Source organism: Crotalus tigris, unplaced genomic scaffold, assembly GCF_016545835.1.
Source record: "Crotalus tigris isolate CLP2741 ecotype Arizona unplaced genomic scaffold, ASM1654583v1 scf7180000020908.629646, whole genome shotgun sequence".
Classification (NCBI taxonomy): Eukaryota; Metazoa; Chordata; class Lepidosauria; order Squamata; family Viperidae; genus Crotalus; species Crotalus tigris.
Window position 1 is genome coordinate 514310 of NW_024098249.1, and position 24057 is coordinate 538366.

At 51.3% G+C, this 24057-nt stretch overlaps 1 protein-coding gene across 1 annotated transcript in view; it reads left to right on the forward strand.

The window, feature by feature from the left end:
• Window positions 1-24057, forward strand: part of ZC3H3 (zinc finger CCCH-type containing 3) — a 198868-nt gene that overhangs the window by 173302 nt on the left and 1509 nt on the right. The window contains exons 10-11 of the mRNA XM_039368711.1: window positions 7895-8064; window positions 14086-14261. Coding sequence (XP_039224645.1) covers window positions 7895-8064; window positions 14086-14261 — 346 coding nt within the window. The remainder of the gene's footprint in view (window positions 1-7894; window positions 8065-14085; window positions 14262-24057) is intronic.

A 24057-nucleotide genomic window follows, 5' to 3' on the forward strand; every position in this document is an offset into this window, starting at 1 on the left:
CTCTCCCATACAATATTTTTCTTTCCCTTTCCTTCCCTTCCCCTCCCTTCCACTTTCTTTTCCCTTCCCTTCCCCCCCCTTCCTCCTTCCCTTCCCCCTCCCCTTCCTCCTTCTCTTCCCTTCCCTTTCCTTTCCTCCCCTTCCCCTTCCCCTTCCTCTTCCTCCTTCTCTTCCCTTCCCCTTCCTTCCACTTTCTTTTCCCTTCCCCTTCCTCCTTCTCTTCCCTTCCCTTTCCTTTCCTTTCCCTTCCCCTTCCTCCTTCTCTTCCCTTCCCCTCCCTTCCACTTTCTTTTCCCTTCCCTTTCCTTTCCTCTCCTTCCCTTCCCCTTCCCCTTCCCCCTCCTCCTTCTCTTCCCTTCCCTTCCCTTTCCCTCCCCCCCCCCTCTCCCTGTGTTTGTCAGTACATCTATCAATGAAACAAACCGCCCAGGTCTGCACAGGCTTGGCAAGGGCAGCCCGCAGTTGGGGAAAGTGCAAAGCGTACTCCAGAAAACTCCACTTTCTTCCTGCAGAAGCTCCAGGCCTTCCGGGGGCGAAGGACGTGAAATCCAGGATTTCAGTTAATAGGAAGGAAGGCAGGTGCCCATTCAATATTTTACTCTCCGCCAGTCTGAGAGTCAAACTGGCCGCCCAGAGACGCCCCCCCCCGATCCAGGGTCCCGCCATTTGGATTCGTCAGCCAAGCCCCGGGGCCGCGGGCGACAGGCGACGGCAACCTGGTGAGCAGAGCAGGGAGCCAGGCATCCCCACCCCTTCCAAGGCTGCTGCTGCTGCCAGGGGGAGATGCCAGGCGAATCCCTGCTTCGCCCGCCGGCCTCTCTTTCGCTTCCCGAAATAAAGCGAAGAGGCTGACGTGGTTCTCCTCGTCCTGCCAGTCACTTCGTGCGGACGGCCCTCGGATTCCCCAACGGCCCTCCTGGGAAAGGCCAGGCTGCGTGGGCAGGACGCTGGCAGGGCAGAATACGGAACCACGGAGCTGGAGGGACCTGGGAGGTCCTCTAGTCCAACCCCTGCCACCCCACCGCTCAAGCAGGAGACACCCCCCCCCCAGACTATTTCATTGGAACGGCTGTCCAGTCTCTTCTTAAAAAGCTCCAGCGATGGAGCGCCTACGGCTTCCGGAGGCAAGTCCTGGGCTCCCGAGGGGTGTGGGAAGCCCACCCACCCTCTCAGTGGGTGGGTGGGCTCTCCGTGTTCCCGGAGGATCCCTCTGAACATTGGCAGGGCCTGAACATCCAGTGTTTTGTGGAGCTTCTTCCTCCCTTGCTGCTTTGAGACCCGGCCTTCAAAAGTTGTGGGCGCTCCCTCCCTAGAAAAGATTGGACAGGCGTTTGGTATAAGGACTCCTCCCTGAGCAAGGGGTTGGACTAGAGGACCTCCCAGGTCCCTTCCAACTCTGTTATCCTGCAAGGGTCTCCTGCCTGAGCAGGGGGCTGGACTAGAGGACCTCCAAGGCCCCCTCCACCTCTGTTCTGTAAGGATCTCCTGCTTGAGCAGGGGGTTGGACTAGAGGACCTCCAGAGTCCCTTCTAACTGTTGTTCTGTAAGGGTCTCCTGCCTGAGCAGGGGGCTGGACTAGAGGACCTCCAGGGTCCCTTCCAGCTCTGTTGTTCTGCAAGGGTCTCCTGCCTCAGCAGGGGGCTGGACTAGAGGACCTCCAAGGCCCCCTCCACCTCTGTTCTGTAAGGATCTCCTGCTTGAGCAGGGGGTTGGACTAGAGGACCTCCAGAGTCCCTTCTAACTGTTGTTCTGTAAGGGTCTCCTGCCTGAGCAGGGGGCTGGACTAGAGGACCTCCAGGGTCCCTTCCAGCTCTGTTGTTCTGCAAGGGTCTCCTGCCTCAGCAGGGGGTTGGACTAGAGGATCTCCAGAGTCCCTTCTAACTCTCTTATTCTGCAAGGGTCTCCTGCCTGAGCAGGGGGCTGGACTAGAGGACCTCCAGGGCCCCCTCCACCTCTGTTATTCTGCAAGGGTCTCCTGCCTGAGCAGGGGGCTGGACTAGAGGACCTCCAGGGCCCCCTCCACTTCTGTTATTCTGCAAGGGTCTCCTGGCTGAGCAGGGGGCTGGACTAGAGGACCTCCAGGGTCCGTTCCAGCCCTGTTGTTCTGTATTGCTGTAAGACACAGCCCTCGCCCCCTCCCTTCATTCTGCCTCCCCTCCCCCCTTTCCCCCGTCGTGAACTTCCTGCTGGATTTTCTCCTGCTGCTTGGAGAGCCCCAGGAGATGTTTGCTCTTCCTTTTTATAGTCCAGCCTGGCCAGGATCTGTCCAGAGGGGTAAAATTAGCCAAGCCCGACAGGTGAACTGGATCAGATCTCTCCAAGAATGAGATTGGCTCCCTTACCCCTCTAAGTTCCCCCTCCCCTTCCTCCTCCTCCTCCTCCTCCTCACCTCATCTGACACGCTGGAGGCTCACAGTAACCGAATCCCTGTGTTTTGTTGGACCCTGCCCAAGAGGCCGGTGGGCGCGCATCGCGTAGGCGTCACTTGTCAGGCGTGGCAGCGCTGCTTGTGGCTGGCATCAGAGAGCGCCCCCCCCTCCCTCTTCACTGTGACCCAGGCCTTGATTGACATCTTAGAAAGGCCTGGGGGGGGGGGCAGAGCAGGGACTGTTGTCATGGAAGGGTGACACAATAGCAGGAAAGCCGTGGCAAATCTAGACAGTGTACTAAAAAGCAGAGACATCACCCTGCCAACAAAAGTGCGTCTAGGCACGGCCATGGTTTCCCCAGTTGCAATGTGTGGCTGTGAAAGTTGGACCATAAGAAAGGCTGAAAGAATGGAGGCCTTTGAACTCTGTTGCTGGAGAAGACTCCTGCGAGTCTCCTGGACTGCAAGGCGATCCAACCGGTCAGTCTTAGAAGAGATCAACCCTGACTGCTCTTTAGAAGGCCAGATCCTGAAGTGGAAACTCAAGTCCTTTGGCCACCTAATGAGGCTACAACATATAAGGAACGGTTGCTGGAATTGGGGATGTCTAGTTTAATGAAGAGAAGGACGATGGGGGGACAGGATAGCAGTCTTCCAATATCTCCGGGGCTGCCCCAAAGAAGAGGCAGTCAAGCTATTCTCCAAAGCGCCTGAAGGGAGGACAAGAAGCAACGGATGGAGACTAATCAAGGAGAGAAGCAACCTAGAACTAAGGAGAAACTTCCTGACAGTGAGAACAATTAACCAGTGGAATCACCTGCCTCCAGAAGCGGTGGATGCTCCAATGGAAGATTTTAAGAAGAGATTGGACAGTCATTTATCTGAAACGGTATAGGGTTTCCTGCCTGAGCAGGGGGTTGGACTAGATGACCTCCAAGGTCCCTTCCATTATCATGATCATCATTATTATTAGATTTAACCTGGAACTTAGAAAGGACGAGGGGGGACAGGGTAGCAGTCTTCCAGTATCTCAGGGGCTGCCCCAAAGAAGAGGGAGTCAAGCTATTCTCCAAAGCCCCTGAAGGCAGGACAAGAAGCAACGGATGGAAACTGATCCAAGAGAGAAGCAACCTGGAACTAAGGAGAAACTTTCTAACAGAGAGGACAATCTGCCAGTGGAACAGCCTGCCACCAGAGGTTGTGGGTGCTCCATCCCTGAAGGTCTCTGGAGATTCTCCACCACATCCGGGCCATGAGTGTCCGAAAGGTGCTTTTCCAAAAGGCAACTGGACCGTCTTGGTTTTTTTCTTTCAAAACCTTTGGCTTTCCATCCAAGAAGCTTCTTCAGTTCTATCTGAACAGTGGGCAGCGGCAGGGTTCATATCCTTGAGGGCCAACGATCAGATGACTGCGAAGAATTCCTCTGTTCCCCACCAGTCGGTGAGAACCCGAGGAAGCCTCTTGGGTGAGAAGCGAAACGTTTTCAGAGAAAACAAATGGAAGAAGTCCAGTTGCCTGTTGGAAAAGGAGGGACATCCCTCCCTGGACATTTTCACGGACAACTATATGTCCAGGACGGCCTAGTCCTAGTCTAGGCAACCTTGGCTCTTTTATGACAGGTGGACTTCAACTCCCAGAATTCCTGAGCCAGCCTCCATTTTGTTTATTAGATTTAAGACAGGAGTCTTCAAACTTAGCTCTTTTATGACTGGTGGACTTCAACTCCCAGAATTCCTGAGCCAGCATGGCTCAGCTTGGAAACCTCTCCCTTTCCCCTCAGCTGGCTGGCTCAGGAATTCTGGGAGTTGAAGTCCACCAGTCATAAAAGAGCCAAGGTTGCCTACCCCTGGCCTAAGTCCTCCTGCTCTAAGCGGTGAGTCTCCTAGGCCGGGGTAGGCAATCTTGGCCCCTTTATGACTTGTGGACTTCAACTCCCAGAATTCCAGAGCCAGCCATGATGAGGGGAAAGGGAGAGGTTTCCAAGCTGAGCTAGGCTGGCTCAGGAATTCTGGGAGTTGAAGTCCACCAGTCATAAAAGAGCCAAGTTCTCCCAAGCATGGGAGAAACTTTGGCCCCTTCATGACTTGTGGACTTCAACTCCCAGAATTCCTGAGCCAGAATGGGGGAACTATGGCCCCTTCATAACTGGTGGACTTCAGTTCCCAGAATTCCTCAGCCAGCCTCCATTTTGTTTGTTATATTTAAGACAGGAGTCTTCAAACTTGGCTCTTTTATGACTCGTGGACTTCAATTCCCAGAATTCCTGAGCCAGCATGGGGGAACTATGGCCCCCTCATGACTCGTGGACTTCAACTCCCAGAATTCCTCAGCCAGCATGGCTCAGCTTGGAAACCTCTCCCTTTCCCCTCAGCATGGCTGGCTCAGGAATTCTGGGAGTTGAAGTCCACCAGTCATAAAAGAGCCCAGCTTGCCTACCCCTGGCCTAGCACACGGATGTCCAGCCTTCACGACTGGTGGGCTTCAACTCCCAGAATTCCCCAGCCCGCGTGATCTGCAAGGCTTAAAAGTTCCCAAGGTTGGACCCAGCTGGTATGGGGGGGTCTCCCACTTGAGCGAGGGTTGGACTAGAAGACCTCCACGGCCCCTCCTTCTGCAAGCCAAGCTATGAGAAGAATCCGTGTGGCAGGGCCCAGCCTCCGAATTAGCTACACACCAAGTTGGCTTTTTCTTTTTTTCCCTTCCCTGGTGCAGCAAAGATCCTCGTTCACTTGTTACCCGGGCAGGGTTACATACTTTCCTGTGGGTGGGTGCCAGGATTCTTTACACCACCGCCCTCCTCCCCAAGGAGGGTGGCCGGTCCAAAGACTTGAGCAGGTTTAAGAGGAGAAAAGCCCTCGTCACCCGGGGCCAAGGCGGCATCTTCAATTTCCAGCGAGGAGGAGCGCCCTGTAAATACCCAGCCCACGGAGCAGGGGGCGGGATCCGTATTTTTAGCCTGGCTGGCATGGAGACACGCTTTCTGCGCCACTCCCGGCTCCAGACCAGCCTGTCCCCTGACGTCAGAGAGATTGAGTTCTCCGCGCCACGCCGAGTCGACAGCTTGCAACTCCTTATGTGTTGCTCACATAACATCCCCGTCCAGGATCCCCAAATTGCTTTCGAATGTGCGTCGGACCCTGCAGTCAACCCGTCCCTCCATCAGCCTGGCTCAAACCAAGGTTAACCAGGCTGTCCCGAGTGTGCTTTGTTGTGTGCTTCGGCCCAGCTGTTGTGCAGTTCCTAAGCTCCGGTTGGCCTTGGGTGTGTGACTGCACACAGCCCCTGATGGATTAGTTCCGTAACCTCAGAGGACGCCTCTTCGGACCGGGGTAGAACGCTGATGGATAAACCAGAAGACGCAGGAGGAGACACTTCAAAGGAGACCATCCCATCCCATTCCTCCCTCCCTCCTCCTCCTCCTCCGTGTTTGGAAGCAGACCGCATACGTGTAAATTTAGCTCCACGCATTTTGATGTAACGTCTTCCCCTCTTTTCCAGGAAGGGACTCGGACCATCGTCCTGTCTCTTTCTTCTTGTTGTTTTTTTCCGTCCATGTTTGGTCATGTTTCAGCCTGCAAAGCGGTGGCGCATTTAGTACATCCCAATTCCCTCTGGTGCTCTGGCAAAGAGAAGAGCAGGCTGAACAGTCGGAAGGGACCCTAGAGGTCATTTAGTCCAACCCTCTTCTCAAGCAGGAGACCGTCGGTGCCGTTCCAGACAAAGGGTGGTCCAATCTCCTCTCGCAAACCTCCAAAAACCTCTGAAGGCAACTTCCGTTCCACTAATTAATTGTTCTGACTGTCAGGAAGTTTCTCCTTAGTTCTAGGTTGCTTCACTCCTTTGATGAGTTTCCACCCGTTGCTTCTTGTCCTGCCTTCAGCTGCTTTGGAGAAGAGCTTGACTCCCTCTTCTTTGGGGCAGCCCCTGAGATACTGGAAGACTGCTATTCTGTCACCCCTCATCCTTCTCTTCATTAAACAAGACATACCCAATTCCATCAGCGATTCCTTATATGTTTTAGCCTCCAGTCCCCTGATCCTCTCTGTTGCTCTTCTTTGTACTTTTTTCTACAGTCTCAACATCTTTTTTAAATCGTGGTGACCAAAACTGGATGCAGGATTCCAAGTGTGGCCTTACTAAGGCATTATAAAGTGGTATTAACACTTTCCTTTTGAAATAACATGTAAAAAAGATATTCAGACTCTAGAAAGAGGGCAGAGAAGAGAAACAAAGATGATTAGGGGACTGGAGGCTAAAACGTATAAGGAACGGTTGCAGGAATTGGGCGTGTCCAGTTTAATGAAAAGAAGGACGAGGGGGGACATGATAGCAGTGTTCCAATATCTCCAGGGCTGCCCCAAAGAAGAGGCAGTCAAGCTATTCTCCAAAGCGCCTGAAGGCAGGACAAGAAGCAACGGATGGAAACTGATCAAGGAGAGAAGCAACCTAGAACTAAGGAGAAACTTCCTGACAGTGAGAGCAATTCACCAGTGGAACCGCCTGCCTCCAGAAGTGGTGGATGCTCCAACACTGGAAGTCTTTAAGAAGAGACTGGACAGCCATTTGTCCGGAATGGTGTAGGGTTTTCTGCCTGAGCAGGGGGTTGGACTAGATGATCTCCAAGGTGCCTTCTAACTTTTTTTTAATTATTATTATTATTATTATTATCTTCAAATGGTTATACGTCAAGGGCTACCTGTTCTTGTGGATTCTCCATGACCTTAAGTGAAGGCTACCTGGGCCCTTTCAATGTGTGGATTTAGTTGGACACACACCAAAGCATCAACATTACACACACACACACACACACACACACACACAAGCGCTACTTGTTATGAGTCTTGCGTTGCCCGTATCAACATGGTGGAACATGCAATTCAAGACTGGAAGCCACCTGGCTAATCGCCTTTGTGCTTCCAGCCCATCAAAGGTGATCTGCTGATGTTAATTGGCCGTACCCTTGATGCTGGACCCATGTCCTCCGCCTTCAGCTTCCAAGCTCCTCCAGGCTGGCCGGTGGCCGGCTTTGGGAAGCCACCTCAGATATTTGAGCAGCCCCTGTAAAACGCTTGAGTTCCTCCTCTGGAGAAGCTCCAGAAGGCCCTCCTTGCCTTTCTCTGTAGATCAGTGGTTCTCAACCTGTGGGTCGGGACCCCATTAGCGGTCGAACGACCATTTCATGGGGGTCGCCAAACAACGCAGTCCGCCATTTTTTCCCCCTTTTCCTTAGCTGTGCTCCTCCCTTTTATTCTATTGGCTTTTGAAAGCCAATAGAAGAGACTCTCTTGAATAGGGTCTAATTCTATTGGCTTTCCAAAGCCAATAGGAATTGTCCAGGCTGTCTCTGCCCTGCTGAGCCCGCCAAAAGTCCCATTCTGCAAACGATGCTGCACCAGTTGAGTAGTCCTCGACTTATGACCGGTTGAGTCCTTGACTTATGACCGGTTGGGGGTCGCAGCATTAAAAAGGTTGAGAACCACTGCTGTAGATTGATCCATGGTGGATCTTGTTCGCCTTCCTTTTCAGTGCAAGAAGAAGCACACCTTGGTGTGCGCGGATTTCTCCAAACACGGCGTCTGCCCCAAGGGTTCCCGGTGCAAGCTGCAGCACCCTCAGAAGAAGCGCCTGGCCACGCAAGCCGGTGTCACAGACTCCTGTCCAGCTGAGCAGGGAAACTACGCAAAGCAGACTTTAAGGTAAGGAGGCCTTGGAGAGTTGCCATCCCTTTGTCTTCTCCCCCCCAGGCCGTCAGAGGGATGGGTCCCCTTCCCAGGGCATCACTGCTGCTCTTCTTCTCCCATGGTGGGACCCTTGAAAGAGGAGGGTGTCTGAGCCGCGGGTCGAGGACAGTGGTGGCGAACCTATGGCACGGGTGCCAGAGGCGGCACTCAGAGCCCTCTCTGTGGGCACACGGGTGGTGTCCGCGATCCCCTCCTCTCCAGCAGCCCCCCTGGAGGAGACTCGCCCCCGAGCGTGGCCCACGCGGAGCAGCGCAGCCAAGGACGTGGCAACCAGACAGTGTAGACAAGACTCTGCCCTCACGCCCCATCGCGCAGTTGATGGTGCAGGGCGTGGGCAGAGGATGTGGCCGCCATAGCGCTGCCGGGCTGCCTGGGCCATCTGCGGTGGGCCCTGGAGGCAATGAGTGATCCTGTGGGCAGGCGGGGCGGGGCAGGGGGGTGGAGTGGGGGCAGGGCCAGATTTTGGGCACTCGGTCTCTAAAAGGTTCGCCACCACGGGTCTAGGACAAAACTTGGAAAAAGTTTTGAAAACGTTGGGGGGGGGGGAAACCCAACCTTGAGTTTTCCTTGCCTAGCTACACCTTTTATTTATTTATTATTTATTTATTTATGAGACTTATATACCGCTTTAAGTGCAAGCACTCTCTAAGCCAGTGGTTCTCAACCTTTCCAATGCCGCGACTGCATAATAACAGTTCCCCATGTTGTGGTGACCCCCAACCACTTATACATCACCGGGTGCCAGGGGCGTGGCCAAAGAAAAGAGGGAAGAAAATGGTGGACAGCCTTGTTTGGCGACCCCCGTGAAATGGTCGTTCGACCCCAAATGGGGTCCCGACCCACAGGTTGAGAACCACTGCTCTAAGCGGTGTACACCAGTAAGCAATGTATATATATATTTACATTGCCCCCAACAATCTGGGTCCTCATTTTTCCTACCCCGGAAGGATGGAAGGCTGAGTCAACCTTGAGCCGGTGAGATTTGAACCGCTGACCTGCTGAACACAGTCAGCTAAAGTGGCCTGCAGTACTGCACTCTAACTGCTGCGCCACCTCGGCTCACCTACACCTTACACCTACACCTTACAGATTGGGCGAGACCTGTCTCAAAAACGGCAGCTGTGAGAGGGACCTTGGAGTCCTAGTGGACGATCACTTGACCAGGAGCCGGCCGTGTGCGGCAGCAGCCAAAAAAGCTAACACAATCCTGGGTTGTATAAACAGAGGCATCAAGATCACGCAAAGTGTTAGTAACGCTTTATAAAGCCGTAGTAAGGCCACACCTGGAAGACTGCATCCAGTTTTGATCACCACAGTACAAAGAAGATGTTGAGATGTCGGGAAAAGTGAAGAGAAGAGCAACTAGGCCAGGGGTCTTCCAACTTGGCCCTTGGATGACTTGTGGAATTCAACTCCCAGAATTCCTCAGCCAGGCACGCGTGCCTGGCTGAGGAATTCTGGGAATTGAAGTCCACAAGTCATCCAAGGGCCAAGTTGGAAGACCCCTGACTTAAACTGCGTAGACGCCCAGTCAAACCATCGGTGAATTCTGGCCTTCGTCAACCCGTTCTGCTCTCCCTTCATTCTCCAGCGGAGACACTGACCGTACAGGTGGTCCTCAACTTACCACAGTTCATTTACTGACCAAAGTTACAACGGCGCTGGGAAAAAATGACTTACGATAAATTTTGGGCCCTTGTGACTGTTGCAGCCTCCCCGTGGTCACACGATCCAAATTCAGACCCTCTGCATCCGGCACATACTTAACGACGGTTGCAGCGTCCCGCAGATCATGTGATTCCCCTTTGGCCACCCTCTGACACGCAAAGTCAAGGGGGAAGGCCCATTCGTTTAACGACCGTGTGATTAACTTCACAGCTGAAGTGGTTCCCTTAACAACTTGGGCGAGAAAGACCGTGGAACGGGGCTTAGCGTACCTGCCTCGTTTAGCAGCAGAAACGTTGAGGCTCCATTGTTGTGGCCGTAAGTGCAGGACGGCCTGTATTGTTGTCCTCCTAGCGGCTTCCCCCAGCCGCATCTGCAAAAGGATCTGGGTTTCTCCCAGGGCTGATCTGCTGCCGCAGCCATTCCCGAGCCTTAAATCTTGTTTGTGTCTTGTTTGTGTCGAAGGGATCCATAAATCTTTCCGTGGTAAGAGAAGAGAGAGGGAGTCTTTTGCCAAACGGACCCGTGACCCTCTTCCGCTCGGCTTCTCCTGGCCTAGGGAGCTGGGCCAGGCGAGCACGTGCGAGTGGGGGGGGGGGCCTCTGCAGAGGAGCCAGAGATCAACCGGGGACAAAAACCCTGCCTGCGAGGGAGGCCTGCAGCCCCAGGCAGCTTTTCTGAATTCCTGACAGGCCGAGCTCCTGCGCTTCTCCGTCGCAAGACTCGGGGCCTTCGCTACGACAACGCATCAGACGTGGCGCTGTCAGCCTCGAGGGACAGGTAGTCCCCAACGTACGAGTCCAAAATTTGTATCGTTCCGCGAGAAACTGGTTAAGTGAGCTTTGTCCTGTCTTAACGACATTTCTCGCTCCGGTTGCGAGAAAGTTAGCACGACGGTCACGACGGGAATCTGGTTGACCCTATTGACTGTGCTCGTCAGAAGGATCGTACACGTCTGGGACGCCGCGACCGTCGGAAATGTGAGGCGGTTGCCAACCGTCTGAATTTTGACCGCGGGGACGCCGCGACTATTGTCAGGCTGAAATATGGTCCTCCGTCACTTTTTTCCTCCAGTAAGGTGGCAACTCTGAACAGTCCCTAAACTCATTGTAGTTGAGGGCCACCTGTCTAAAAAGAGAGCGACAGACTTGTGGGGATCCTGGAGGTCTTCTAGTCTAATCCCCTGTCCAGGCGGGAGACGCTAGAACAGGTCCCTAATCTTTCTGGATTGGCGGCTTGGTGGGAAGCAGGCACCTTGATGCACACGCGTACACACGGAAATGGGTCTGCGCGCACGTGCCCGCAAACAGGACCGTGAGCACGCACCTTCTGCAAATGGGGTGGCTAGCACCGGCGTGAGATTCGCAGCTCATGGCGCATCTAGTGCCGTTGCAGGGAGATGAGCACACGCACATGCGCGCTCGTACTGGCCAGCCGCTCACGTGGCCCAGTGGCCAAGACGTCACAGCCCAGTAGTGGGCCACGGCTCATAGGTGGGGGACCTCTGCCCTAGACCACTCCAGACCTAATGTTGGCCTAATGATGGGGCTGAGCCCCACCGAGGGGGCTCCCCATGGATCCGTGGGGTCCCCCGTGGCCAGAGCATGGCCAGCTCCTTACTCGGTCAGAGAATCAGCCAGCTGACTCCCTGCAATACGGGTCGTCCTCGGCTTACCCCGTTCCTTTTAGCAACCAGCTCAGAGTTACGGCGGTACTGGAAAAAAGTGACTTACGACCATTTTTCACACTGAACGACCGTCTCACGGAATCCAAAATTCAGACACCTGCCAACCAGGCTCATATTTACGATGTCCTGGGGAGCCCCACAATCCACTTTTGCGACCTCCTGGCAATAAAAATCCCCAGGGGGAGGGGGGAAGCCGGATTCAGTTGGCAACTGTGTTAACCACTTAACCGCTGCAGGGGTTCGCTTAGCGACGGTGGCCGGAAAGTTTGCAAAACGGGGCAACGCTCCCTAAACAATCGTCATGCTGAGCGACGGAAACCTGGGACTCAGTGCCGGTCGTCATCCGAGGACCGCCCCCCCGCTTCTCCTCGAATTGAATCCGCCCGTTGGGTTGAGGATGCAGAACGATGGAGTGGGAAGGGACCTCGGCGACCGTCATAAGTACGAGTCAGCCTGCCAAGGGTCTGAATTTTGACCGCGGGCAGCAGGGCGGGTGCCGCAGCCAAAAACGGCAAGAAGTCAGTTCCCTCGTACCTTCGAACGGTCACTAAAGGGACGGTTGTAAGCCGAGGACAAACCCCCCCCGCATCCGCTGGGGAATTCTGGGAGTTGAAGTACACCCGTCTTTTAGAAAACGGCTGAGGTTGCAAATCACGGAGTTAGCGGCTCAGCCCTGGATCTCCCCGTGGATTGGGGGTGATGGGGGGGGAACCACCCCATTGTAGGAAACTGGAAAGAAGCTTGACCTCCTGCCCACCCACCCCCCACCTCCCACCCCTCTCCCTCTGCCTCTATCTCCGTCCCCGGGGACCCCCAACCCGCCTTGTATGGCCGTGCCCGGCGCACAAATGCCGTCGCCGAGTTATCCAGGGTGACTGCGTAAACTTGGAACGGCCCCTCGCCCGCTTCCCCCGTGTCAGGCCGGCAGAAAATACCCCCTTGGCTGTTTTTAGGCGGGCAGGAATCCGTCAGGGCAAGGGAGAAGGGGAGCTGGCCCAGGGCCCGGGCGTTCCACTCCTGTTTTCCGGCGGAGGAGCTTGGGGTGGGGGGTGGGGGGGCGAGAATGGGGAGGGTTAGGTGAGAAGGGCTCTTAAGTAGCACCTTCTCTCCGTCTTTGAGTAGCCAGCGTGGCTGCCAAGGCAGACGTCAAACAGGTTTTGAAGCGCGTCACTAAGCGGCTGCGCCTCTTCCTTCTATTTGGGGGGGGAGTGGAATGCTCCCGACACCTTGGAGGGGGCGGAAATTGGGAGCCCAGGCCAGGTGGCCGGAGGGGAAGGGCTGAGGCCGGAGGGGAGGGAGAGGATAGCGGTCAGCTGAAGCCAGAGCTAACCCACAGTCTCTGTGCTAAGAGGAACAGAGTTGGAAGGGACCCTGGAGGCCATCTAGTCCCGCTCCCTGCTCAGGCAGGAGACCCTTGCAGAAGAACAGACTTGGAGGGGACCCTGGAGGCCATCTAGTCCCACCCCCTGCTCAGGCAGGAGACCCTCACAGAATAACAGAGCTGGAAGGGACCCTGGAGGTCATCTAGTCCAGCCCCCAGCTCAGGCAGGAGACCCTTGCAGAAGAACAGAGTTGGAAGGAGAAGAAGAGGAAGTCGTTGTCGTAGCAGTAGTAGTAGTTGGAAGGGACCTTGGAGGTCATCTAGTCCAACCCCTTGCTCAGGCAGGAAGCCCTAGACCAGTGATGGCGAACCTTTTAGAGACCGAGTGCCCAAACTGCAACCCAAAACCCACTTATGGATCGTCGGGTGCCGGGTGGGCGTGGCCCATTGGGTGGGTGTGGCTGCGGTGGTAATGGCAGACTGGGTGGGACTTAAAAGTTCAATCAATCAATTCCAACTTTGCAAGATCTTTTTTTTTCCCACGAGAAGTTGAAATTGACTGATTGAACCTTTTTTTTTTTTTTTTTTTTTTTGCACACAGCAGTGGAGGCCTAAAGCAAAAAGGTTTTATAAAACCCAGCTGAAGGCCTAGGACTGGGGCGACGGCACACGTGCCCACAGAGAGGGCTCTGTGTGTCACTTGTGGCACGTGTGCCATAGGTTCGCCACCACGGCCCTATCCCATTCCAGACAAATGGCTGTCCAGTCTCTTCTTAAATACTTCCAGTGTTGGAGCATTCACCGCTTCTGGAGGCAGGTGGTCTCACTGGTTAACTGTCATTAATTGTTCTGACTGTCAGATGGAGTAAGGTCATCTGAAATTGTTTGTTTGTGTGTGTGTGTGTGAGAGAGAGAGAGAGAGAGAGAGAACGCACACATGTGGACCTAGAGCAGTGTTTCTCAACCTTGACAATTTTAAGGCATGTGGACTTCAACTCCCAGAATTCCACAGCCAGCAATGCATTGTGTGAGTGACCAGCCTTAACACGGACGGATGGAGGTGGTGTGAAATGGGGCACATGTGTGTGCGTGCATCTACCAATCCAGACCAGTGGCCGTCCCGTCTCTTCTTAAAAACCTCCAGTGATGGAGCACCCACAAGTTCTGGAGGCAACTTCCGTTCCACGGGATTAGTTCCCGAAATGAGCAGAGCTGGAAGGGACCTCGGAGGTCATCTAGTCCAACCCCCTGCTCCAGTCTCCTCTTTAGAAACCTCAGTTGCTCTTTCTTTGTTCCCTTGCAGGAGAAAAGGCGAGGAAGAGGAGGAAGGGGGGACACCAGGAGCAGCCTGCTGGCACCTCAGGATCCTCCCTCAGAGCAGCCGCCTGACCAAGCAGCCCTCCTTCATCTCCCTCCAGTCGCCCCCCGCCTCCCCCCAGGAGGAGGGCCCCAAGGCCGAGAGAAGCGGGGAAGAAGCAGGTACGCCCGCCACTGCCCTGCCCCACTGGGGCTGAAGGCCCGTGGGGAGGACGAAGCAGCCGTTGGGTGCTCGGGCCTCTTTAAATCCAGAATAGAGCCGGAGGGGACCTTGGAGGTCTTCTAGTCCAACCCCCTGCTCAGACGGGAGAGCCCAGGGCATTTCTGACAAATGCTGGTCCTGTCTCTTCTTCAAAACCTCCAGGGATGGAGCAGTCGGGTTTCAGAACAGGGTGTCTAGAACGTTGTCTAGAACAGGGGTGTAGAGGGTCTCCTGCCTGAGCAGGGGGTTGGACTAGAAGACCTTCAGGAATCCTTCCAACTACTACTACTACTACTACTACTACTACTACTACTACTACTACTACTACTACTCTTCTCCTCCTCCTCCTCTTCTTCTTCTCCTTCTCCTCCTCCTCCTCTTCTTCTTCTCCTCCTCCTCTTCTTCTTCTTCTTCTTCTTCTCCTTCTCCTTCTCCTCCTCCTCCTCCTCCTCTTCTCCTCCTCTTCCTCCTCCTTCTTCTCCTTCTCCTCCTCCTCTTCTCCTCCTCCTCCTCCTCTCTCTTTTCTTCTCCTTCTTCTTCTTCTTCTTCTTCTTCTTCTTCTTCTTCTTCTTCTTCTTCTTCTTCTTCTTCTTCTTCTTCTTCTCGTCCTCCTCCTCACTACTACTACTACTACTACTACTACTACTACTACTACTACTTTGGCAACATTAAGAGCTGTAAACTTCAATTCCCAGAATTGAACTGGCTGGGGAACTGGCACACCAACATCATCAGTAATCTCCCTTCCTTCCTTCCTTCCTTCCTTCCTCCTTGGTGCTCTCTGAGCTTGGTGGTTTCCTTGCAGACGTTTCATGACCCAATGAGGTAATATCATCAGTGGTCAAAGGGAGTTGGGTTTGCAGAGAGGAGGAAGAGAGGACTGTGGGGTCCTGGGTGCTCTCTGAGCTGGGTGGTTTTCTTGCAGACATTTCATTGCCCAGCTAGGTAACATCATCAGTAATTTTCCTTCCTTCCTTCCTTCCTTCCTTCCTTCCTTCCTTCCTTCCTTCCTTCCTTCCTTCCTTCCTTCCTTCCTTCCTTCCTTCCTTCCTTCCTTCCTTCTCTCTGAGCTGGGTGGTTCCTTGCAGACCTTCCCTGACCCAGCCAGGAAACACCATCAGTGCTAGAAGGGGCTGTGTATAAACAGAGAGCAAACCTCCCTCCCTTCTAGAACTGATGAGGTTACCTAGCAGGGCAATGAAACATCTGCCCACTGGATATCTCCACCCACATGTAGAAGGGCCATACATTGGCTATAGTGGGAGTATCCACCCCACACAGACAGGACATCTTATCCAGCCCTCTCTTCCCACCCCTTTGCGGGGGATCTGGCCCTATCCCCCCCCTCCCAGATCCCACCCCCCTTTGGGGGGAGGGAGGGGGAGATCCAGTTCTACAGCTCCCGGTCTCCTGATTGGCCTGCCCAGCGGGGAAGCCAGATCTGTTGCCCCATTTAATCCTTCACCGGTAACGCACCTTCCTACCTTTCACCTTGCGGTTCAGCACCTTGTGCCAGCCACCGCGAACGGCTGCCCCCCCCCCGCCACAACTCCCCCTCCTCAATTATTGCCGAGTGCACCTATGAGAAAGGCCGGCCCTTCCGATCGAGTGCTAATTTAATTAGAACGCACCCATTTTAGTTAATTCGTTCCAGGAGATCCGCTGCAGCGAGCAGATGTTTGCCCTCTCCTCCCTCCCGACGGACGTTGGGTGGTGTGTGTGTGTGTGTGTTTGCAGACGACTCCACTCAGCCTTGTTTAGGAGAGAGAAGAGGGTTTTTACGGGGGGGGGGGAGCAAACGACACGACCCTCTCTGTAAATATTTTACAGCTCTCTGCACGTTGTCAAGCTGGGCTGCAAATTGGCGGCCAGACGGCTATCATTTTATTGTCATATTTCACAGCCGTAACGTGAATTGGAAGATGCTTGCTCCAGCCTTTTTTAACGGCTCCGCCGAGCAGGCCCGCCTCAAAACACTTTCGCTTCGGAAAATTGGCGGAGGCGCAGCGTTTCCAGGGGGGTTTTGTTGTTGTTGTTGTTGTTTGTTTGCCGCTTCTTCTTCTGTTTTGGCAGTGAGAACTGGAGCCACGGGCTCACCTGCCTCACCTGGAAGTGTGTCCTGACCCACCTGCGCTCCTCTCTAAGGGCCCCCGGGCAGCACCTCTGCTAATCTGATGGTGCTGAGGGGGCTCTCGGATAAGTCTGCAACGGAGCTGCGTCAGGACCGGGGCCAAAAGAGCCTCCTTGTAGCCCTGAGTCAAGGATTCCCCGTATCGTCCCTGCGAGGGTCATTTGGGTGGCCGAAGCGATAGCCCGCCCAAGTGGTCATCCTCCCCGTTTTCCATGTGCTAGGATGAGGAGCTTCTGGGCGTAGAGATGCCCCAGTAATAATAACACAACAATAATAATAATAATAACAACAACAATAATAATCATAGGGTTGGGACCTTGGAGGTCATCTAGTCCAACCCCCTCCCCAGTAATAATAATAATAGTAATAATAATAACAACAACAATAATAATAATAATAATAGAGTTGGAAAGGACCTTGGAGGTCATCTAGTCCAATCCCCTCCCCAGTAATAATGTAGTAGTAGTAGTAGTAGTAGTAGTAGTAGTAGTAGTAGTAGTAATAGTAGTAGTAGTAGTAGTAATAATAATAATAATAATAATAATAGTAATAATAATAACAACAACAATAATAATAATAGAGTTGGAAGGCACCTTGGAGGTCATCTAGTCCAATCCCCTCCCCAGTAATAATGTAGTAGTAGTAGTAGTAGTAATAGTAGTAGTAATAATAATAATAATAATAATAATAATAATAATAATAATAATAATAGAGTTGGAAGGCACCTTGGAGGTCATCTAGTCCAACCCCCTCCCCAGTAGTAGTAGTAGTAGTAGTAGTAGTAGTAGTAGTAGTAGTAGTAGTAGTAGTAGAAGAAGAGTTGGATGGGACCTTGAAGGTCATCTAGTCCAACCCCCTCCCCAGTAGTAGTGGTAGTAGTAGATTTGGAAGGGACCTTGGAGGTCATCTAGTCCAACCCCTTCCCCAGTAATAGTAGTAGTAGTAGTAGTAGTAGTAGTAGTAGTAGTAGTAGTAGTAGTAGTAATAATAATAATAATAATAATAATAATAATAATAATAATAATTGGAAGGGGCCTTGGAGGTCATCTAGTCCAACCCACTCCCCAGTAGTAGTAGTAGTAGTAGAGTTGGAAGGGGCCTTGGAGGTCATCTAGTCCAACCCCCTCCTCAGTAAACTCCTTGCCGAGCTGAACCACACGTCACGGACAGGCGCTTTTTCCATTGGCAGCGGCAAGGAAAAAAGGCCGCTGGGTTTTCCTCCGAAGATGAGCCTTCGTCGCCAGCGCCAATTCCAATTCCTCTTGCAAGCCGGCCTGGCCGGTTCGGTCGAAACTGCCACGGTTCCTTCCAGGCCACCTCGCTCGCCATCTTGGGCCTTCCTGGCCGCGCGCCCTCCGCTCGCTCTCCGAAGCGGTTCCATCATCCTAATGAAAAAAAAAGAGGGGGGGGGGCAGCTTCTTAGCCGAGCCTTCACTAACTAGAAATTATATCCCTGGTCCCAGGAAGATGAATGGGTGCCGCTCCCGAAATAGAGAAGGTCGGAGGCCCGGAGTGAGCAAGTGTTTAGGTGCCAAAGCAAGATGGATCGCCCCGTTTGAAACGATCTGGAGGAGGAAGGTGGGAAGAAAACAGTGGGAAAAGGAAGGACAATTCTGTTTGCTCGGCTCCAGCGGGACCTTTGCCTGTCATGGGGGCATAAGGGGGTCACAGCCCTTCGTTCGTTTGTTCGTTCATTCGTTCATTCTTTCTGCCATATCCGCTATCGGACGTTGGCGATCACTTTGGCAATCCTGTTTTTATCAGCAGCCGCACGAAAAAGTGCTGCTGAGTTTTGTCCAAACCGGTCCCTGAGATTTTGAAGCCACGATGTTCTTCTTCTGCCTGGACCTCGTTGGCCTTCAGTCTTTCCCTGGAGGGTTAAATGGAGCAGGCCGTATTTTTCTGGGTGTTGCATCACTTGTCCGAAATATTCTAATTTTCGTTTTTTAATTGTTTTGGTGATTTCCCTTGGCTTTCCCAGGCGGCTTATCCCCTCCTCATTTCTGATCTTGTCAACCCAGCTTCTGCGTAACATCCGCCTGTCAATCCACATTTCAAATGCTTCTAGTCTCTTCAGGTGGCCTTCATTCATTCATTCACATAGAATCCTGGGGCTGGAAGGGAACTTGGAGATTATCAAGTCCAACCTCCTGCCCAAGGCAGAGGAACTTATTCCATCTTGGACAAATGGCTGTCCAGTCTCTTCTTGAAAACCTCCAGTGATGGAGCACCCAGAACTTCTGGTGGCAAGCTGTTCCACTGGTTAATTGTCTTCACTGTTAGGAAATTTCTCCTTAGTTCCAGGTTGCTTCTCTCTTTGGTCAGTTTCCAATCATTGTTTCTCGTCCTGCCCTCTGGTGCCTTGGAGAATAGCTTGATTGCCTCTTCTTTGGGGCAGCCCCTGAGATACTGGAATACTGCTATCATGTCCCCCCTTGTCCTTCTCTTCATTAGACTATTATTATTATTATTATTATTAATAATAATAATAATAATAATAATAATAATAATAATAATGTTGGGAGGGACCATGGAGGTCATCTAGTCCAACCCCCTGCTCAGGGAAGAAACCCTATTATCATTTCAGACAAATGGCTATCCCGTCTCTTCTTAAAAACTTCCAGTGTTGGAGCATTCACCGCTTCTGGAGGCAGGTGGTTCCACTGGTTAATTGTTCTCACTGTCAGGAAATTTCCCCTTAGTTCTAGGTTGCTTCTTTCCTTGATTAGTTTCCATCCGTTGCTTCGTGTCCTGCCTTCAGGCGCTTTGGAGAACAGCTTGACTCCCTCTTCTTTGGGGCAGCCCCTGAGATACTGGAAGTCTGCTATCCTGTCCTCCCCCCCCCCCCCATCCTTCTCTTCATTAAACTAGACCAGTGGTTCTCAACCTGTGGGTTGGGACCCCATTTGGGGTCGAACGACCATTTCATGGGGGTCGCCAAACAAGGCTGTCCACCATTTTTTCCCCCTTTTCTTTGGCCACGCCCCTGGCACCCAGTGATGTATAAGTGGTTGGGGGTCACCACAACATGGGGAACTGTATTATGGGGTCGCGGCATTAGAAAGGTTGAGAACCACTGCACTAGACATACCCAATTCTAGCAACCGTTCCTTGTATGTTTTAGCCTCCAGTCCCCTGATCATCTTTGTTGCTCTTCTCTGCCCTCTTTCTAGAGTCTCAGCATCTTTTTTACATGGTGGTGACCAAAACTGGATGTCTTATTCCAAGTGAGGTCTCACCAGTGCCCTACAGAGTAATACTCTCATTTTTGTGGAACTGAACTTAGCCAATTCTCAGTCGAGTTCCTATCCAGGGTTATCCCACCCTGGCTGAGCTGAGCGCTGGATCATTTTTGGGCCGCCCTGAAATGCAACTTTAATCTGCTGAAACTCCTTGATAAACGAGAACGCAGCTCAAAGCTGCTCGCTCAGCCGGCTCGGAGCCCCAGCATTCTGGATTTTCCCCCTCATTTGCTGGCCTTGCATGAAATAGATGGGGTTGCCTTTCAAAATGATTACTCATTCAGATTAGGCTGGTTTTTTTGTTTGTTTGTTTTTTTGTTTTGCGGATCCCGTATTGATTCAGAGGTCATTAATCCTTGCAATTGGGACATTGTCCTAGCATTCCTGTATTTCTGGAAAGGGGGGAGAATGGAAGACACCCGTTGAGGTGTCACTTCTGCCCTGGGGGCTCTCCAGGTGGACTTGCGCTGCCCGGCTAAACCTTTCTTTAGCATTGTTTGCAAGTGGGCCAGCAGGTTCTTTCTTTCTTTCTTTCTTTCTTTCTTTCTTTCTTTCTTTCTTTCTTTCTTTCTTTCTTTCTCTCTCTCTCTCTCTCTCTCTCTCTCTCTCTCTCTCTCTCTCTCTTTCCCTCTTTTCTTTTTCTTCCTTCCTCCCTTGCTTTTTTCCTTCCCCTCCCTCCCTCCCTCTTTCTTCTTTCTTTCTCTTTCTCTTTTTTCTTTTCCTCCCTTGCTTTTTTCTTCCCCTCCCTCCCTTCCTTTTTCTTTGTTTTCCTTTCTTCCTGCCTTGTTTTTCCCCTCCCTCTCTTCTTTCTTTCTTTCTTTCTTTCTTCTTTCTCTCTCTTCCTCCTTCCTTTCTTTCTCTTTTCCTTCCTTCCTCCCTTGCTTTTCTCCCTCCCTCTCTTCTTTCTTTCTTTCTTTCTTTCTTTCTCTCTCTCTCTTTCTTCCTTTCTTTCTTTCTTTCTTTCTTTCTTTCTCTTTTCCTTCCCTCCTCCCTTGCTTTTTTCCCTCCCTCTCTTCTTTCTTTCTTTCTTTCTTTCTTTTTCTCTCTCTCTCTCTTCCTTCCTTCCTTTCTCTTTTCCTTCCTTCCCCCCTTGCTTTTTTCCTTCCCCTCCCTCTCTCTCTTTCTTTCTTTCTTTCTTTCTTTCTTTCTTCTTTCTCTCTTTTCCTTCCTTGTTTCCTTTTCCTTTCCCCTTCTCTTCTCCTCTCCTCTCCTCTCCTCTCTTTTTTCTTTTCTTTCTGTCTAGAGGTGATCTTGACCTCTGTTTCCCATCTGTGACACAGTCTCCACTCTTATCAGCCCTCCCCCTTGCTGGATGGTTGTTCTTGTTGTCTAAAAACATTCAATTTTAAGAAGCTTACCATTGGATTTTCATTAAAAGACATAACAGCGGATAGGGGTTGGTGACAGTTTGTGTGTAAACTTTCAAAGGATTCTAAGCAGAACTATAAACCAAAAAGAAAAAGTCTAAATCTCAGTGACAGGTTTGGGGTTTTTTACTCAGTTGGGCTGGAGAGAGGCTGGAGAACGAGAAGGAATAACAGTAACATTATGAAATAATGTAATTGGATGCAGTATTCCAAGTGTAGCCTTACCAAAGCATTATAGAATAATAATAGGATAGGATAGGATAATAATAGGATAGGATAGAATAATAATAGGATAGGATAGAATAATAATAGGATAGGATAGAATAATAATAGGATAGGATAGAATAATAATAGGATAGGATAGAATAATAATAGGATAGGATAGAATAATAATAGGATAGGATTAGAATAGGATAGGTTAAGATAGGAGAATAGGATAGGATAGAATAATAGGATAGGATAATTATGGATAGGATAGGATTAGGATAGGTTAGGATAGGATAACAATAGGATAGGACAGGATAGGATAGAATAATAATAGAACAGGATAGACTAGAATGATAAGAGGATAGAGCTGGAAGGGACCTTGGAGGTCTTCTAGTCTAGCCCCCTGCTCAAGCAGGAGACCGTAGACCAGCTCAGACAAGGGGCTAATTTAACAACTGCAGTGACTCCCTTAGCGGTGGTTGCAAAAAAAGGGTGTAGAATGGGGCAGATCGCACTTCACAACTGTCTTGCTTTGTGACAAAAAAATTCGGCTCGATTGTGGTCATAATTGGAGGAGTCTCCATTCTTTCTGCCTTGCAGTCTGTGGCTGGCTCTTGAGCGCCCTGCCTTCCTGGGATCCCTGTGGGGAGCAAGTGGGAAGGGGCTGCTCTCTTTGGGGCTCTTTGGGGTGTGGAGATCCCAGGTTCCCCTGCTAGGGGGACAGGCTTGCACCATGGGCGGGTAGGTGGGTGGGTGCGTGTCCGGCTGTGTCCCGGCCCCTGTCTCTTTTGTCCACATTAGCTGCCTCCTGGTGACTAATTGCCCTGTCTCTGATGACCGCTGGGCCTCTTCCTGATGTATGGCTGTTATATTAAGGCTGGAAATGTGCTAAATGAGTCCCCTTTATTTTACATACATTGGCTGAAAAGTCGTAAATCAGTGCCAGGATTACCCCCAGCACCCACCCACTCGGCCCAAAGTTTGTTTAGAATAGGAATGGAATGGAATGGAATAGAATAGAATAGAATAGAATAGAATAGAATAGAATAGAATAGAATAGAAAAAGGAATAGAATAGAATAGAATAGAATAGAATAGAACAGAACAGAACAGAACAGAACAGAATAGAAAATATGGAATGGAATAGAATGGAATAGAATAGAATAGAATATAGAGTAGAGTAGAATAGAATAGAACAGAATAGGAAAAGAATAGGATAAGATAGGTCAGGATAGGATAATGATAGAATAGAATAGAATAATAAAGTCGAATAGAATAGAATAGAAGTAGGAAATAAGAATCTATAGAATGGAATGGAAATAAAAATTATAATATAGAATAGAGTGGAATGGAATAGAATAGAATAGAATAGAATAGAATAGAAGTAGGAAATAAGAATATGTAGAATGGAATGGAAATAAGAATTAGAATATAGAATAGAATATAGAATGGAATGGAATAGAATGGAATAGAATAGGATTGGATTGGATTCTATTGGATTGGGTCGGTTGAATTGGATTCTGTTGGATTGGGTTGGATTCAGTTTCATTGGATTGGATTCTGTTGGGTTAGAGTCTGTTGGGTTGGGTTGAAGTTGCTTAGTTTCCTTTAATTTTGGTTGGTGGTTGCCTGCCTCCCAGCGTTCTCCAGGCCTGGGTCTGGCTAGAAGTACCATTAAGAGCCGAGGTGGCGCAGCAGTTAGAGTGCAGTCCTGCAGGCCACTTTAGCTGACTGTGTTCAGCAGGTCAGCGGTTCGAATCTCACCGGCTCAAGGTTGACTCAGCCTTCCATCCTTCCGGGGTAGGTAAAAGGAGGACCCAGATTGTTGGGGGCAATGGAAATATATATATATATACATTGCTTACTGGTGTACACCGCTTGGAGAGTGCTTGCACTTAAAGCGGTATATAAGTCTCATAAAATAAAATAAATAAGGAAAGAGATGCTTCAATTCCATCTGTTGAAACTGCCCCGTTGGCACTTCTGAAGACGCCTGTGCCCAGCTGCACGCTCCATTTGCCGGCTCGCCGGCCTCCCCTGTTGCCACTTCCTACAGCTCCCCTAAGCCCTTTCCGTGCCATTCCCAGGCTGAGGTTTGCAGCCGTCAGGCCAAGGAACTCCCGGCTGGCCCAGGGCTGGCTGGGGAATTCTGGGAATTGGAGTCCGCGCATCTTCAAGTTGCCACGTGCTGTGCAACTCGACTGTTACCTAGGAGAAACATCTGGAGCTGGTGTCTGTGCAGATTCTCCCTCGTCCCGGGGTCCTAGTTGTCTCAGAGGTGCTTTTTCCTTCAAAAGACAATGGTTTTTCCCTTGAGGAACCAGAAGAACCACCATCGGAACGGAGGAAGCTTCTTGGAGGAGAAGCAAAACATTTTATTCTTCTTCGTCAAGGGAAAAACAGTCCAGGGGCCTCCGTGCCCAAGACTAGCAGGGCGATTTGAGTCTCTCTTGTGGTGCAGGGGTCTCTTCCCCACTGACAGAGAAGTTGGGGGGGGCTGTGTTGGGGCAAGGAGAGCCTCTCTGTGGTTAAATGGGGAGCCCCCCCCTTTCCAAGTCTATCTCACACACACACACACACACAATGCTGTTGATGTTGGTGCTGGACTAGAGATAGTGAGATAAGGGAGCATAAAAGGAAGAAAAAAGAGGAGGGGAGGTGGAGGAGGGGGCTGGGGAAGGGAAGGGAAGGGAAGGGAAGGGAAGGAAGGAAGGAAGGAAGGAAGGAAGGAAGGAAGGAAGGAAGGAAGGAAGGAAGGAAGGAAGGAGATGGATAGATCTCTTGGTAATTGGTCCAAAGTCATCCAGCCA